This window comes from Sarcophilus harrisii, chromosome 6 (genome assembly GCF_902635505.1).
Source record: "Sarcophilus harrisii chromosome 6, mSarHar1.11, whole genome shotgun sequence".
Lineage (NCBI taxonomy): Eukaryota > Metazoa > Chordata > Mammalia > Dasyuromorphia > Dasyuridae > Sarcophilus > Sarcophilus harrisii.
The window spans coordinates 173788296-173803093 of record NC_045431.1 but is presented as its reverse complement, the minus strand read 5'-3'; the positions used below and the strand labels follow the sequence as shown (position 1 = coordinate 173803093).

At 36.7% G+C, this 14798-nt stretch overlaps 1 protein-coding gene across 1 annotated transcript in view; it reads right to left on the bottom strand.

The window, feature by feature from the left end:
- The window catches only part of PRSS12 (serine protease 12), a 91999-nt gene that overhangs the window by 29401 nt on the left and 47800 nt on the right, over positions 1-14798 (bottom strand). The window contains exons 6-7 of the mRNA XM_023505642.2: positions 7752-7893; positions 3149-3345 (exon numbers count right to left, since the gene is read on the bottom strand). Of these exons, the coding sequence (XP_023361410.1) occupies positions 3149-3345; positions 7752-7893 (339 nt within the window). The remainder of the gene's footprint in view (positions 1-3148; positions 3346-7751; positions 7894-14798) is intronic.

The window sequence follows — 14798 nt, the reverse complement described above, 5'->3', positions numbered from 1 at the left end:
CCTGGAATTCATTCTTAGATCATCATATTTTACAGGTTAGGGTTTTTATTTGGTACTGCTCTCTCCTTAATTAGGAAGACATATGCACAATAAATTATAACATCTTCATGATAGAATTCTTTGTAAGACAGGTGCCTATTGATGCATCCATTTGGCATTATTTCTGGACAAATATCCACATTCTGACTCCACCCTATCTGCTTTGGCTTGTCTTAGAGAGCTCAGATCCCATAACTGGCCACGACCCAGTGGCCATCTAGTTCAATCTCAGCCTGAACAAGAATCCACTCAAGAGCCTTACACTCTGTTGTATCCTAATTTAAGGAGCTAATTTGGGCTTATAACTATCACAAAAGCAGGGTGGTATAGAATTTATGATAGGAATTTAATTGCCCTTGATTATGTAGAATAGTATAGTGTCTAGACAGGGGTCGTTAACCTGGGGCCCCCAGTCCATGACTGTTTTTTAAATACTTGGGAACTGCATTTCAATGTAATTCTTTTCCTTTGTAATCCCAAGTGTTTTATTTTATGCATTTAAAAATATCCATGACCTAAAAATGAAAATTAGGAAGCCCAATTGGATGAGAAAAGTATAAATTTAATTATATGTTGGCTTAGCCAAGATGACATTGGATACCTGCCTTCTGTTCTGGGGTCCATATTTTGAGCAGAGCAAAAACAAGATGGAGAGCATCTATAAGAGAATGTCTGATAGGTGAAAGGTCTGAAATATATTCCATATGAGAATCATTTGAATCAGCAATCAGGATGTTGAGCCTGGAAGATAGACTTGGAATAGGGAAAGGGAAGGGAGGACATGAGAATTGTGCTCAAGGGTGTGAAGGGCTGTCATGTGGAAAAAGAATTCATCTTGTTTTTCTTGGCTAAAAGGCAAGAAGTGGGAACTATGGAGATGTTGGCAAAGAGGCATATTTGAGTGTGATGTGAGGAGAATAGCTCAAAATGAGAGGTATACAAAAGTGGAATAGTTACTTCAGAAAACACTGAGGTTTCTCCTTACTGGAAATCTTAAAGCAAAGCCTATATGACCACTAATCCAGACAGTCATAAAGGGAACTTCTGTTCAGAGTCCAATGGAACTAGGTGCCCACTAAGATCCCTTCCTATGTTCACATTTTGTGACTGGATTAGTATGAAAAACTGTTCAGTCACTTTTTAAAGTCATGCCTGACTTTTCATAGTCCCTTGGTTTGATTTTGTTTTGTTTTGTTGTTTTGCAAAGACACAAGAATAGTTGGCCATTTCCTTTTCCAGATCATTTTACAGATGGAAACTGAAACAAAAAGATTAAGTGACTTGTCCAGGATCACACAGCTAATGTCTGAGATTGGATTTGAACTCAGATCTTCCTGATTCCAAGTCCAGTGTTCCATTTACTGCACCATGCAGCTGTCCCTTGTCTATGAAAAAACTATACTCTGATAAATCTGAAAGGCTGAAATGTGTGTCTAAGGATCTTTCATACCTTTCAGCATTAATATATGAGGACCTTACATTATGGAAGACAAAGTAAAGAAATTTTAGTTTTCAATATTTGAAAATATGTTATAACCTCAGGCCCTCATCGCTTCTCACCTGAAATGCAATTTTTTATGGGTCTCTCTGCTTTGCGCCTTCCCTCTGTCTTCCAGATACCAAAGTAACTTTCCCAAGGCACAGCTTTCATCATGCCATTCTCTTACTCAAAAACTTTTACTGTTCTTTTTTTTATCTTTAGAATAAAATAGAAATCCCCCATACTAATATTTAGGCTCCTCCATAATTTGGTTCCAACATACCTTTCAATCAGTTACTTTTGTTCAGAGTTACATTGAAGTTTACCTCATGAAGCAATGAGCTCCTCTGGCAGCTACTGGGGACACATGTGACTCATCATTGTAAGAGTTATTGCTTTAGGATAAGACAATAAACTCTGTATAGTCCTTGGTATCTCCCACCCCAGCAAATGACAGATAAAAGTGGTGGTGGGGAAGGTTGCTGCACTAAAGTTGCATCAGAGAACTTGCCTGTTGAACTATAAGAACAACCCACTCACTAGGTTTACAGTGTCAGTCACAATGGCAGAGGCAATCTCAACTAATCACTCCATAATAGTCAGATATTTGCCAAGCATTGATGTTTCTATCTCCACAGTTCTTAAGTAGTTTTAGAGCTGCCTTCTTTCAATGGGAGACTTTTTCTGAGCTTATCAACACGTAATGCCTTCCCTTCCTCTCTAAAATGATTATTATTTATTTTGTAAAAATGTTGTCTATGCTTGTAATTGTATCTGTTTTCTCCCTTGATATCTCCTTTGATATCAGGGAATGTCTTTCTTTTATCTTTGTACTCCATAGCTCTTAGTAGAGGGCCCGACATCTTATACCTGAGTTTTATTAAATATTGATTGACTGATGGATTGAGACATGAAAAGCTTTATCTTGGAGCTGTGTCTTGACTTCCATGGAACCTTCTGTCCTGAGGTTTAAGATCTCTATCTTGTTGCAATGGAATTTGTCTTTAAAATATGAATTGCTGCCAAAACAAATTAAAGTACATAAATATGATGGAACATTATTGTGTTGTAAGAAGTGATTAAGGAGTCAATTTTACAGAAAACTAGGATGACGTGCATGAGCTGATGCAGAGGGAAGCAATTTAAACTATAATGACACCAAAAATGAGCAATTTTGAAAGACTTTAGAACTCTGGCCAATGTAAAGACCAGCCATGATTCTAGGGGATGATGAAGAAGGTTACCCATCGCCTGACCAAAGTGATCAACCAATATGCAGAACAAGACATATTCTTTGGATATGGACAGTATGGGAATATGTTTTAATTGACTATGTAAACTTGTTACAAGGGTTTTTTTCTTTCTTTTTTAATTGTGGGGGAAGAGAAAATAAATGCTTATTATTTAGAAAACAATAAAATTAAGTTTTTAAAAAAGTGAATTCTCTTTAGTGGTACTTAGCCCTAGTGCCAGGATTTATAATTCCTACTCTGCAGGACACACACAATATTTAGTCCTTAACATGAGCCACTGTAGTTAGTAATGTGATTATGCTGAAAGTAAGAGAAACTCATTGAAAGTCAATACAAAGAAAAATCTGATGGTCAGAGGAAAGAAAAGCTAACATACCCAGAGAGAATTTGTGCACATCATTGTCTGGCTGGCAAGTAATGTGAATGTCCTCTTGGTGACTACAGTCATGCTCTCCCCACTTTCCTCTGGAGCACTGAAGGAAAGTTGTCTCCTTTCCTGAACAGCTGACCTCATCCAACCAGATGGGTCCCAGGCTTTCTTCAAAATGACGATTGGAGGCTTGTTTGCCATACCTGAGATTAGAAAATAAGACTGTTTTTATATCTGCTTCCTCTTGTGAAGCCCAAACTTTAATGAGCATTAATTTGATTTCATGCTACTCAGATGGGTTAAATATTCATCCTCTTCCAATCAGCAAACAAATCTAAGAGGAAGAAACCCCTCAGATCATACAATCTGTTATCAACAATGTATAACTACTGTAGGGATGGATTAGGCACTTCGTGCAAAATCCCTTTTTTTCTTTCTCAATTTTGGAAAACATCTAGATCCTAATCTGCTTTCATAGTTGCTTCATCTACCAGAAAAACATAAAAGAATGAGAGATAAATCTCAAATTAATTTATGAATATTGATTCATCATGCTGACAGATTTCTACTCTGTTAGCAATTATAGTTATCAAATGAGATAAGAGCCAGTAAGAATAATTATTAATGAGATAAATAATAAATAAGAGAAATTTGCAAACTATGGGAGTTATATAAAAAGCTATTGCTTTTTATATATTGCTATTAATAGTATTACCATTGCAATGTTTTTTAGATTATTCTGCACCTGTATCTAAACTGTTCCATATGGATCAGACTAGCTACTTTCCATCTCCCTACATCCCACGGTCACTGCAGCCACAGAGTGAATAATGTTATGTTAGAATGACTATCATTTCTCATGGGAATAATAAACAGGCATTTCACTCAAGGCTAAAAATTGCTCCCCATTTTCTAATGGGAAAAATGTATGTTTCAGAATAATCTACTCCCTAAATTATCAAGAATGAGTTAAATAATTCTCACTGGAAATGACTGGGCTTGTTTCCTCTTTATGATCACCTTACATAACCTTTTTATTTTTTTGGTCATCTGGTATTGTTGATCTTTATCTGTCTTTACTTTCCCTTCATCATTAAAAAGAAAAATCAACAATTTTCAGGAATTGGGCCCCTTGGTTTGAATTGGAGAAAATCATCTGCCTCTTATGAAATCTCTGATAAGGAAAAAGGAATGTGACTCAAGGGAATGAGAACAGCTGTTGCTGACCTGCCTTCCAAAATGGTCCTGTTCCAGATAGTGGGATAAATGGGAAGTGAGGAACTCCTATTGATCATTCTGTAGCATTTGTAACAAAGAAAGTAACAAGTGCTATTCCCATAGTAGTTTATGGTTTCCAAAGCATTCATAGCTATTATTTTATCTGATTCCCACAATAATCATGTGAAACTATGATCTATGAAATCTCAGATCTATGGAGAAGGAAGAAATTTATGGTCAAAGAAGAACTAGAGAACATTATGAAATACAAAATGTATAATTTTGATTATATTAAATTAAAAAGCTTTTGTACAAACAAAACCAATGCAGTCAAAATTAGAAGGGAAGCAGAAAACTAAGACAAAGTTTTTACATCCAAGGGTTCTGATAAAGATTTCATTTCTAAAATATATGGAAAACTGACTCAAATTTATAAGAATACAAATCATTCTCTAAATGATAAATGGTCATAAGAGATGAACAATTTTCAGAAGAAAAATGCTCTAAATCACTATTGATTAGACAAATACAAATTAAGACAACTCTGAGATACCACTACACACCTCTTGAATTTGCTAAAATGATAGGAAAATATAATGATTAATGTTGGAGGGGAAATGGGAAAACTGGGGCATGATGTGAACTGATCCATCCATTCTGGAAAGCAATTTGAAACTATGCCCAAAGGACTATCAAACTGTCCTTTTCCTTTAATCTGGCAGTGTATCTACTGAATCTTTATCCCTCAGAGATCATAAAAAGGGGATAAAGGATACATATGTACAAAAATGTTTTAGTAACCCTTTTTGTAGTGGCAAGGAACTGGAAATTAAGTGGATGCCCATCCATTAGGGAATGATTGAATAAGTTATTAGGATGATTTCAGAAAAGCCTGGAGAGACTTCTGGAACTAATGCTAAGTGAAATGAGTAGAACCAAGATAACATTGTACACAGCAACAAGATTATGTGATGATTAACTGTGATAGACTTGGTTCTTTTCAGCAATGAGGTGACTCAAGTAGATTCCCAAAAACTTGTGATGGAGAGAACCAAAGAGAGGACTAGGGGACTGAATGTGGATCATGATATATTTCCACCTTTGTTGTTGTTACACAATAATTTTTTTAAAAGCACTGGTGGCTCTTTCTAAATCTGTTTTTCTTGTGTGATAAATGTGGAAATATGTTTAAAAGAATTGCACATGTTTAACCTATATTGGATTATTTGGTATCTAAGGAAGGGAGAAGGTTTGGAAGAAGGGAGAAAAATTTGGAATACAAGTTTTTGCAAGGGTGAATGTTGAAAACTCTTTGCATATATTTTGAAAAATAAAAAGATACTATTAAAAAGGAATAACTATGAAATACATTTTCATTCCCATTTTATAGATGAAGAAACAGAGTAAGAGATTTATGAATTTGTTAAATGAATTTATGATGATCATACAGATAGAAAGTGTTTGAGGAAGGATTCAAATCTTGGACTTCTTGATTTCAAGCCTGGTCCTTTAACCACTGTACCACACGATTTCTCTAAGGTAAACAGATTTAGACAGAGCCACTAGAGCTTTAAAAAATTTCCCTTTCTTTTTCTGCTAAGAGAGAGTGCAAGTAGACAACAATTAATGCAAAAAGGAACACTCACTAATCATTTTCTATGCTCCAGACACAGCTCTAGAAACTGGAGATACAACTATAAAGAATGAAAAAATCCCTACTTACACTAGTCTACATTTTTAAAGGGGACAGAGAGAAAGCCACAACCTCTAAGTAAATAAAGATTAAATGTAAGGAGAATATGTGTAAAAAAATTGAAGTAATTAGATACAATGTGTTGTTATATGTCCTCTATTCCCAAAGAGGACCCATCAGAAGGGTGGTGAATTGGATTTGTGAGGTAGAGCTGTGCAGACAACAGCCTCACTCTCTCCTCCTGAATCATTGGAGTGGAAAGACTAGGGTCAAAACAACTAGACAAGTCCCTAGATATAAGGTAATTTGAGAAGAAGGGGACTAATACTTGCAAAGCTCAGGAAAGGCTTTGCATAGAAGGTAACAAAAGATATGGGTCTGATTGTTATGTTTCTGCTATCTATACCCTTGAAAAATTGTGTTCATTGCTCAGGGTGTGCCCAAGTAGGTGGCTTCAAAAATTGAAATCTATGTAGTGACAATGTTTAACACATTGAATGTGTTTCAGATTTAGATCCTTTTATTTTAAAGGAATCATAAAGATTCATCTCCCTGAATTTAAATCTGTCCTCAGACACTTACTAGAAGTGTGATGATGAATAAGTCACTTCACCCTGTTTGCCTCAATTTCCTCATCTGTAAAATGAAGTTGAAAAGGAAATGGAAAACCTCTCCAGGATTTCTGCCAAGAAAACCCCAAATGAAGTCATAAAGAGTTGGACATGACTGAAAAATTATTTAATGAGCTACTGATTTGAGCACAATTATTGAAATAACATTTTAAATGATTGTCTTTGAAAAAAATATTTCTATCTAATTTATCTTTCAAGCATAAGGCAGGGAGATACAGAAAAGGAAGAGACAAAAATGACTCAAAAATTTGCATCCCATTCAGGAATTTGGAATGTGTGAGCCATGAAACATTTTTCCATAGAAGCATGACTGATGGCTTTCAGACTTCCAGATTGGGAACCTAAGGGGAAATTCTGAAGGTCACTTTTATGATAAGGAGAACTGTTTTCCTGAACCAAAAGTGGCCATCATCATCCAATTCTGAGACCAAGGATAATGTATAATCAAATGGTGAATTCTGCCTTTTTCTCTAGCTCTAATAACCCTGTGGCATCAGGTCTTCCCTTAGTGGTCAAGAACCAGCCACAAGAGATGTTCTTTTAGAATAATCTCTGCCAGTCATGTTAGCAACTCCAGGAAAAGCCAACAAGTGGTATTAATGTGGCCCAGGTCCAAGAGATTAAGTCTTCTTATGATCAGTGGTGTTGGGGATGGGGCGGGGGGAGGAAAAGGATAAAAGAAAGGGAAAAATGTCCTCTCTATAAATATGCTTGTTCTCTTGCTCCACTTTTTCTCCTAGAATTCTGGGACTTGGAGAGAGAAGGCTCCTCCTTACAGATCATTTAATGCAAGAGCCTTATTTACATAGAAAAGAAAGGTAAAGCCTGGGGACAGAAGTGACTTGCCCAAGATTACATGGGTAGTAAGGAGCAGGGGGACTCAGAATTTGAACCCAGTGCTTTTCCTCCAAACCCAGGGCTCTGGTTTGGGGCATGTACGTTTTCTTACTACCAATGAGATGACTCAGAGTAGACATGCCATAATGAAAGGTTGGGAATTTCAGCAGCTAATACATGATGGTCACCAGTTTCATTCAACAGTAAGAAGAATAAGAAGAACTCTTACTTAAATCCCAGCTGCCGACAAGCCACCTGGCTGTTCTTCTCTGTCCACCCATCATCACAGATGGTACCCCATCGTCCACGGTAATGTACTTCCAGCCGTCCCTCATGACTGCCCTTCCCACCTGCTAGTCTCAGGGTTCCATCTGTGGAAAGAAACAAGAATCAGGCCTTGCCCAGAAAACCCAAATGGGCCTTTTTATTTCATCAAAAGGATTTAAAGGAATTTTGTTTATTCACATGCTACCCCAGTCTAGGGTGAAAAAGATAGATATTAAATTGTTTTGTCCATCTAGTCACAAATAGATGGGAAGGCCTGTCACTGAGGCCTGTTCTCATCAATCCTGTATTAGGAAGTAAAGAAGGCTTTTGACCTTGTTTGTTGGTCCGTTTCCCTCCTTATGATGATTCTGATAAAATAGTCTTTCCTATTTGTTTATCTTCTTCTAAATATCAAAGATTACAGATGATCTAAGACAACTACACTTTTTCCCCCCTAGGAATAAACTGTAAATCAAGAAAAATTTGCATCCTCTTTATTCTGTCCTCATCCATCCTAACCCCAGACACACGCTATTTCTACTCCAAAGGAAAAAGTTAGAGGAGTTTAGTAATCATTCAAAGTTTCAAATGAAAAAGATAAGAAATGATTATTCTAGGGAGAGGGACAGACATAACAAAGAAGGATTTCAAAGCAGTCACAAGAAATTCCTCAGAAACCTCAGGCATCTGTTTGTGTCTCAGATCCCCAAATGATGTATAAGTGAAGTCTTTGTTCTTCAGTAAATAAATCCTGGGACAAGAGTGACAACACTATCCATTGCATTTAATCCCATGATCCCATTATTATTTATGTACCCCAAGTAGGTAAGAAATAGAAATGATGATCCAATATAAAACAAAATATTTCTAGCAACACTATAGTGGCAAAGAATTGAAAAAACATGGCTTTTAAAAAGTAATGTATGAATGTAATTGAATATAATTGTGCAACAAAAATGATCAATGAACAATTCAGAGAAGTATAGGAAAATTCATATGATCTAATGCAAAGTAAAATGAACAGAGCCAAAAGAACATACCAATATGACAATTTTTTTTGACTGAGGCATTTGGGGTTAAGTGACTTGCCCAGGGTCACATAACTAGGAAGAGTTAAGTATCTGAGGCCAGATTTGAACTCATGTCCTCCTGACTTCAGGGCTGGTGCTCTATCCACTGTACCACTTAATTGCCCCCCAATATGACAATTTAATTGAAAAAGAACAGTCTTTCAACAAGCTACAAAACAGAAGGAGATACATAGTTGTATTAGGGTCATCTGAAATCTTTGATATTCAGGAGATAAATGGGACAAAAATGAAGAATACTGCAGTCTTACAAAAAAGCACAAACAGAAAGAACTCTTTTTTTAATATGTCTTTTTAAAAATCTTTTTATGCTTCTCTCTTTTTTTCATAATTATAACTTTTTATTGACAGAACCCATGCCTGGGTAATTTTTTACAACATTATCCCTTGCACTCACTACAGAAAGAACTCTTAATGGAACTTGCAATAATTTTGGACAGAAGAAACACTTTGTAAGAAATGATTAAAACTCTAACAACTTTCTAAAGTGAACTCTATTCAATTCAATAAATATTAATTAAGTGTACAGAAGACACCACTGCTCTAGCCTTCATCTCATCAGTGTTGGTAATCTCTCCAGAGAAGAAAATTGTAGTTCATAGATGCTTTGCTGTTTTGAGCACTTCCAGGTCCTGAGGGGATTGTGTCAGGGAGAAGGGGTCCTTCCTCTAGTTCCATTGTTATGGTGGGAATAATACTGGAGCCTAATGGCAATTCATTGGTTATTCTTGCATTTCTCTACATCAAAAACCCGTTTTTTTCTAACCTAAACTCTCTGAAATGTCCTTTAAACCGCTTGTCTTGAGGAATTCTTGACTGGCAACGTATCACGGATTCCACAATCCCACCACCTGTTTCTTGGTCATACTTTGGGTGAGCCTAAATTTGAAATCTTCAGACCTTTCTTTCGTATTCCACAACTTGTAGTCACTGAGTATATGAAGACATAATAAAAACATTCTGGGTTTCAAGGGGGTAATTCTTCTGGTAGGATCCAATGTGTATACACATAAATATAATACAAGGGGAACCATTAGGTGGCACTGGCAAGCAAGGAAGGCCTAGCTGTCAAATCCCCTGAGTCTGGACCCAAGTCTAAAGGCTGTAGGAACTTACTTCCACTCTAGGTTTTCCATTTACACACATTGAATACAGCTTTTCAGGGGGAAGGGGGAAAATGACTGTGTAGGTCAACCTGCTTTCCCACCTCCATATTTATACTAGCTCAAATCTAAAGATATTATTACAAGGATTTTTCTTCCTCAGTTTCTCAAAAATCATTAAAAACTAACTAATAAGTTCTCATCTCTATTAAATGGGTATCTCCAAACCTGTAGCTAGTTTTCATTGGCAAAATACAAATCTGACTTAAAAAAACTTCAGTAATTCAAATCTTTCTCTTCCAAGTTTGTCTTCCTTTCCAGTTTCTCAGTATAGCACACACTTACTAGCTATTTTCTTAAAAAAAAAACAACAACCTTTTATTGACATTCTTTTTGGGTTTTTAATATTATCATAGTTTTCCACAATATCCTTCTCTCTCTCCCTCCCAGAACCACATCATATAACATATAGTATTTTCTAAGACCAAAAAAAAAAAAAAAGAAAGAAAGAAAAGAAAAAAAATCAACATAATCTATCAATATTTTGAAAAAGTTCAGAAAAACATGCATTTTGCAAACCTATGGGTCTCCCATCTCCATGAGGGATGGACTTTTAATTCAAGTTCAAATGTGTAGCAAGGAACCCAAAATATCAATTTAAAGAAATGATAATCAGCATACTCATTCTGCAGCTGAAACAAGTGATATGAGAACTTTAGAAAAGTTTAGCTGTAAAATACTAATACCTAGAAACTGTTTGAGGACTATGGGGAAATTGTATATTGCCTATTTGCTATTGGACTTTCATTCTTTCTTTTCTCCCTCTCTTCCTTGTCCTTTTCAGGTATAGAAAAGTAAAAATAGATGAAGAATGATAAAAACAGTGAGTCTCTTTTCCCAGAAAAATGCAAGGGGAACCCAAGCTAGTGTGAGCATGGCATGGGTGTGAGACCCAGAACCTGACCATCCCCACTCTTTTCTCTTGTCTGGTTTGTTTACCTTTCCTGTACTGGCAAATGGGGGTTTGTGTGGGGAGATGGCCACACCTACAACTCACTTTGGGGCTTCAGGAGATAACTCCAGTGTAGAAGGAACTATAAATTTTTGCTTGCAATTATAGCTTTTGAGCCTCCACTGGAATTCTTTCCATTTAACAAATCATGCAAGATGGCAACATTAATCCCCAAAATTTGCTAAACTAAATTTACAAAATGAGAATAATTAACTCATAACATTCCACCAATGAACTTGGGGAAAAGCTCTTCCACTAATGTACACAGTATTCATGGTGGGAAGTACATATAAACTTAGAAAACCACAGCACATAGGGACCACACATTCCTGGAAGGACTTAATTCTGGGCTGCTCAAACCTTGGTACGTTGATGTCCTGGTGCCTCAGGAACAGTTTGCACAACCATTCACTGATGGACAGGGACATTCCTCTGCTGAGCTTCTGTGCCCTGCTCTGTTGACTACCTCAGGACGCTTCTCTCTGGCCCTGCTGAGCCAGTCTTACACTCAGTAAAATAAAAATCTCAGCCAGAAGATTCCAGCCCTCTTCCAAGTCTGCTTCTTTGGTCGAATTCTGAAGGATTTTCTCTTTTGAGCCACTGTAGGGAAAGGCAAAAGTAGATCTTTCTCCAATCAGCTCTACCTAGCAGCAAAGCTCCTTCAATCAGATTTTCTAAGAAGTAATTGATTGACAGTATAAGATCTTAGGCCTTGTTGTGTCCTAGTGCTGAGGATTCTTTTTGCATCTGTTCAGAAATCTAGTTTTGACCTTCAAAGATCTTCTGTCAACCAGGCCTACTGAGCTAAAGCTGGGTTTCTTCTGAGAAATGACTCACTTCAACCTTATAGTGAGAAACCAAAATCCACTTTTCTATCAACTACAACTTGACAATATTCAATTTACCTATAATTCCCAAACAATTCTATGTATTAGAATTACCTAGCTACATCTCTGAATTTTTCATATCATTTGTATGTAAATTACATGTTAGGACACTTCACATTTGAACCATCTTCATTTTGGATGATTATCTTTTTCCATTCACAACAATTCATTTAATGCCCTTTTCTATTAACAAAAGTGTTCAAATCAGAAAGCAGTATCACCTTATCCTAGTTTCACCAAAAGACACTTGTTGCTCCTTGATTGGTTCTAAAAGTCTCTAGGGTATCCCTTCTCTACATCAAAATGTCTTCAGTTCCTTGAGACCTTCTGATTGCAGTAGAAAAGCAAAGGTCCATGCTTGAACCTAGCATATAAAGCTCAATGTAAGTTCAATAAAATCCATAGAGAGCTCTTCTCTATCTTGGCCCCCAATTTCCCTGCATCACTGCCATTCTTGTCTATCTTCAGAGTTAACATGTCTTCTCTTCCATGTAGGTGTGGAGGAAATTCTATTACTCTCCCTAAATTAGGAAGAATCACTTCACGTAAATGGGCCCAGTTTCTGTCTAGCTCTCAGTTCACACTGATACTTAAAAACATTATACAAAGAAAACAGTGATGGAGAGACTGGGGATGTTTGAGGGAAGGATTCAAGTAGAAGATAATACCTGACAAATATTCTGAGAAGTGGTTGCAAGGAGTGAATGCATTCCAGGTATGGAACACAGCCTATGGAAAAGCAATAAGGCTAAACATTACTTGTTGAGGAACAGTGTAGTTTGGTTAAAATATAAATTGAGTGAAGAAGAGGAAGGAGAAATAAGTCTGGAAAGTTAGGTTATAAACAGATTATGGAGAGCCTTAATTGTAGACTTCATTGTTTATAGTTTATCAGAGAAACAAAAGAGAGATGCTGAAGACTTGTTTTAGATTATTTTGGAGCTACGTTTAGGGAGAATAAACTAGAGAAAAATATGTTTTTAGAAGCAGGGAGGTCAGTTTATTATCCAGTTTTTCAACTGTGTTTGATCCTTCATGACATTATTTGGGGTTTTCTTTTTTCTTATGAGTTTTTATCCACTTAATAGCATTTTATTTTTTTCCAATTATATGTAAAGATAGTCTTCAACATTTCAGGGAAGGCAGACAAACATAGACTATTCTTTCCAAGAGTTTGATGGTACAAAGGAGAAATATAAGATGCTTGAGTAGCAGGGTCAAATGAAAACTTTTTTTAGGGATGGGGAAGACTTAGACTTGTTTGTAGTTAGAGGGTTAGGTTGATAGGAAGAGACTGAAGATGAAAAAAAGAAAGAGAAATAACTCTGAAGGAAGCTTGTAGAGGAGGAGAGAAGAAATAGGCTCAAAGACTCAAGTAGAAGTCAAGGGGGAAAATCTCCCAAAGATGATGGGCCACCTTTTTTTTTAGAAAAAGAAATAGAGGAGGAAACAGTATGAAAGAGACTCTTTTCTTGGGATGGTGATAAATATTAAATATAGGATAGGAAATGGATCAATCCTCAATTTATTACAGCAACATACATCATTGGATTGAAAAAAAAAAAAAACAAAGTTTTAGGAACATCCAACATACAAATTATTTTCATTAGTCTTTATAACACTGATGATTTGGGCTGATCCCTACCTGCCCTTCAGCTCATCCACTCTATAACATTCAAGGCATACTTCTCAAACTTTAGCTGCTATGAATAATGAAACTTCCTATTTGTCTACCTCTCTAAGGCTTGTAGAGCACTTACCCCTGGAGATTGTGTGATGGGGAGGGCAGGGATTATTACTATGTGTTTTACAAATGGGGAAGGCAAGAGTCAGAAAAGTGAGCTGACAGTTCTGTGCTCACACAGATGGTATGTGCCAGGGCTAGGCCTTGAACTGGCAGCTAGATGGTCCAGTGATTAGAGCATTGAACCTAGAGTCAGGAAGTCCTAAGTTCAAATCTGGCCCTCAGACCCCATGCAAGTCATTTAACTTCTGTTTGCTGCAGTTTCCTCATCTTTAAAACGGAGTTAATAGGGGCAGCTAGATGGTGCAGTGCATAGAACATCAACCCCTAAGTCAGGAAGACCCGAGTTCAAATCTTGTCTCAGATACTTAAGACTTCCTACCTATATGACCCTGGGCAAGTCACTTAAACTCAATTGCATCAGCAAAAATAAAATAAAATAAAATGAAGTTAATAACAGCATGTCTCTCCCAAAGTTGTGATGAGGATCAAGTGACACAATAATTATAAAACTCTTAGCTCAATGCCTTGTCACATCATGGGAGCTTAATTTTAATGCTTGCTTATCTTTTCCTTCCTCCATGAGCGAGGTCTTCTGAATGTATGAAAATGGCTCCATCTACTCTATGATTGTCTTCTAGTCTGTGATAATGACTCTGTCCCTTACAAACTGAGTGACTGTAGACGAGTCACCTTACCTGTTCAGTTCTTATTTTTCTCATTTTTAAGTAGAGGCTTAAACTCAAGGACCTCCCTTGGTGCTCTAAGTACAGCGATCCTAGTTGACCCCAAGTCAAAATGAGCTATTAACAACCAGCATTTATTAAGTACACATTAAGGGCCAGGCATTGTATAAGGAATGATAATAAAAAGATAAAAGCAAACCCATCCCCTGCTCTCGAGAGTTGATATATTTTAATAAGAGATAGGGTGAGGGGCACAGAACTATTCAAAAATAATATTGATAGAACACATGCAAAGCAGAAACAAGGCAACCTTGGGTTGTGAGAGACACTAGAAGCTGGAGTAGTGAAGGTAGGGGACCAGAAAAGATCAACTGGAGAAGATGGTTCTTGAGCTCAGTTTTGAAGGAAACTGGAGATTCAAGAGAAAGATAAAAGAAGAAATATGTTCCAAGCACAGCAACAATCAGTGCAAAAACATGGAGGAAATGG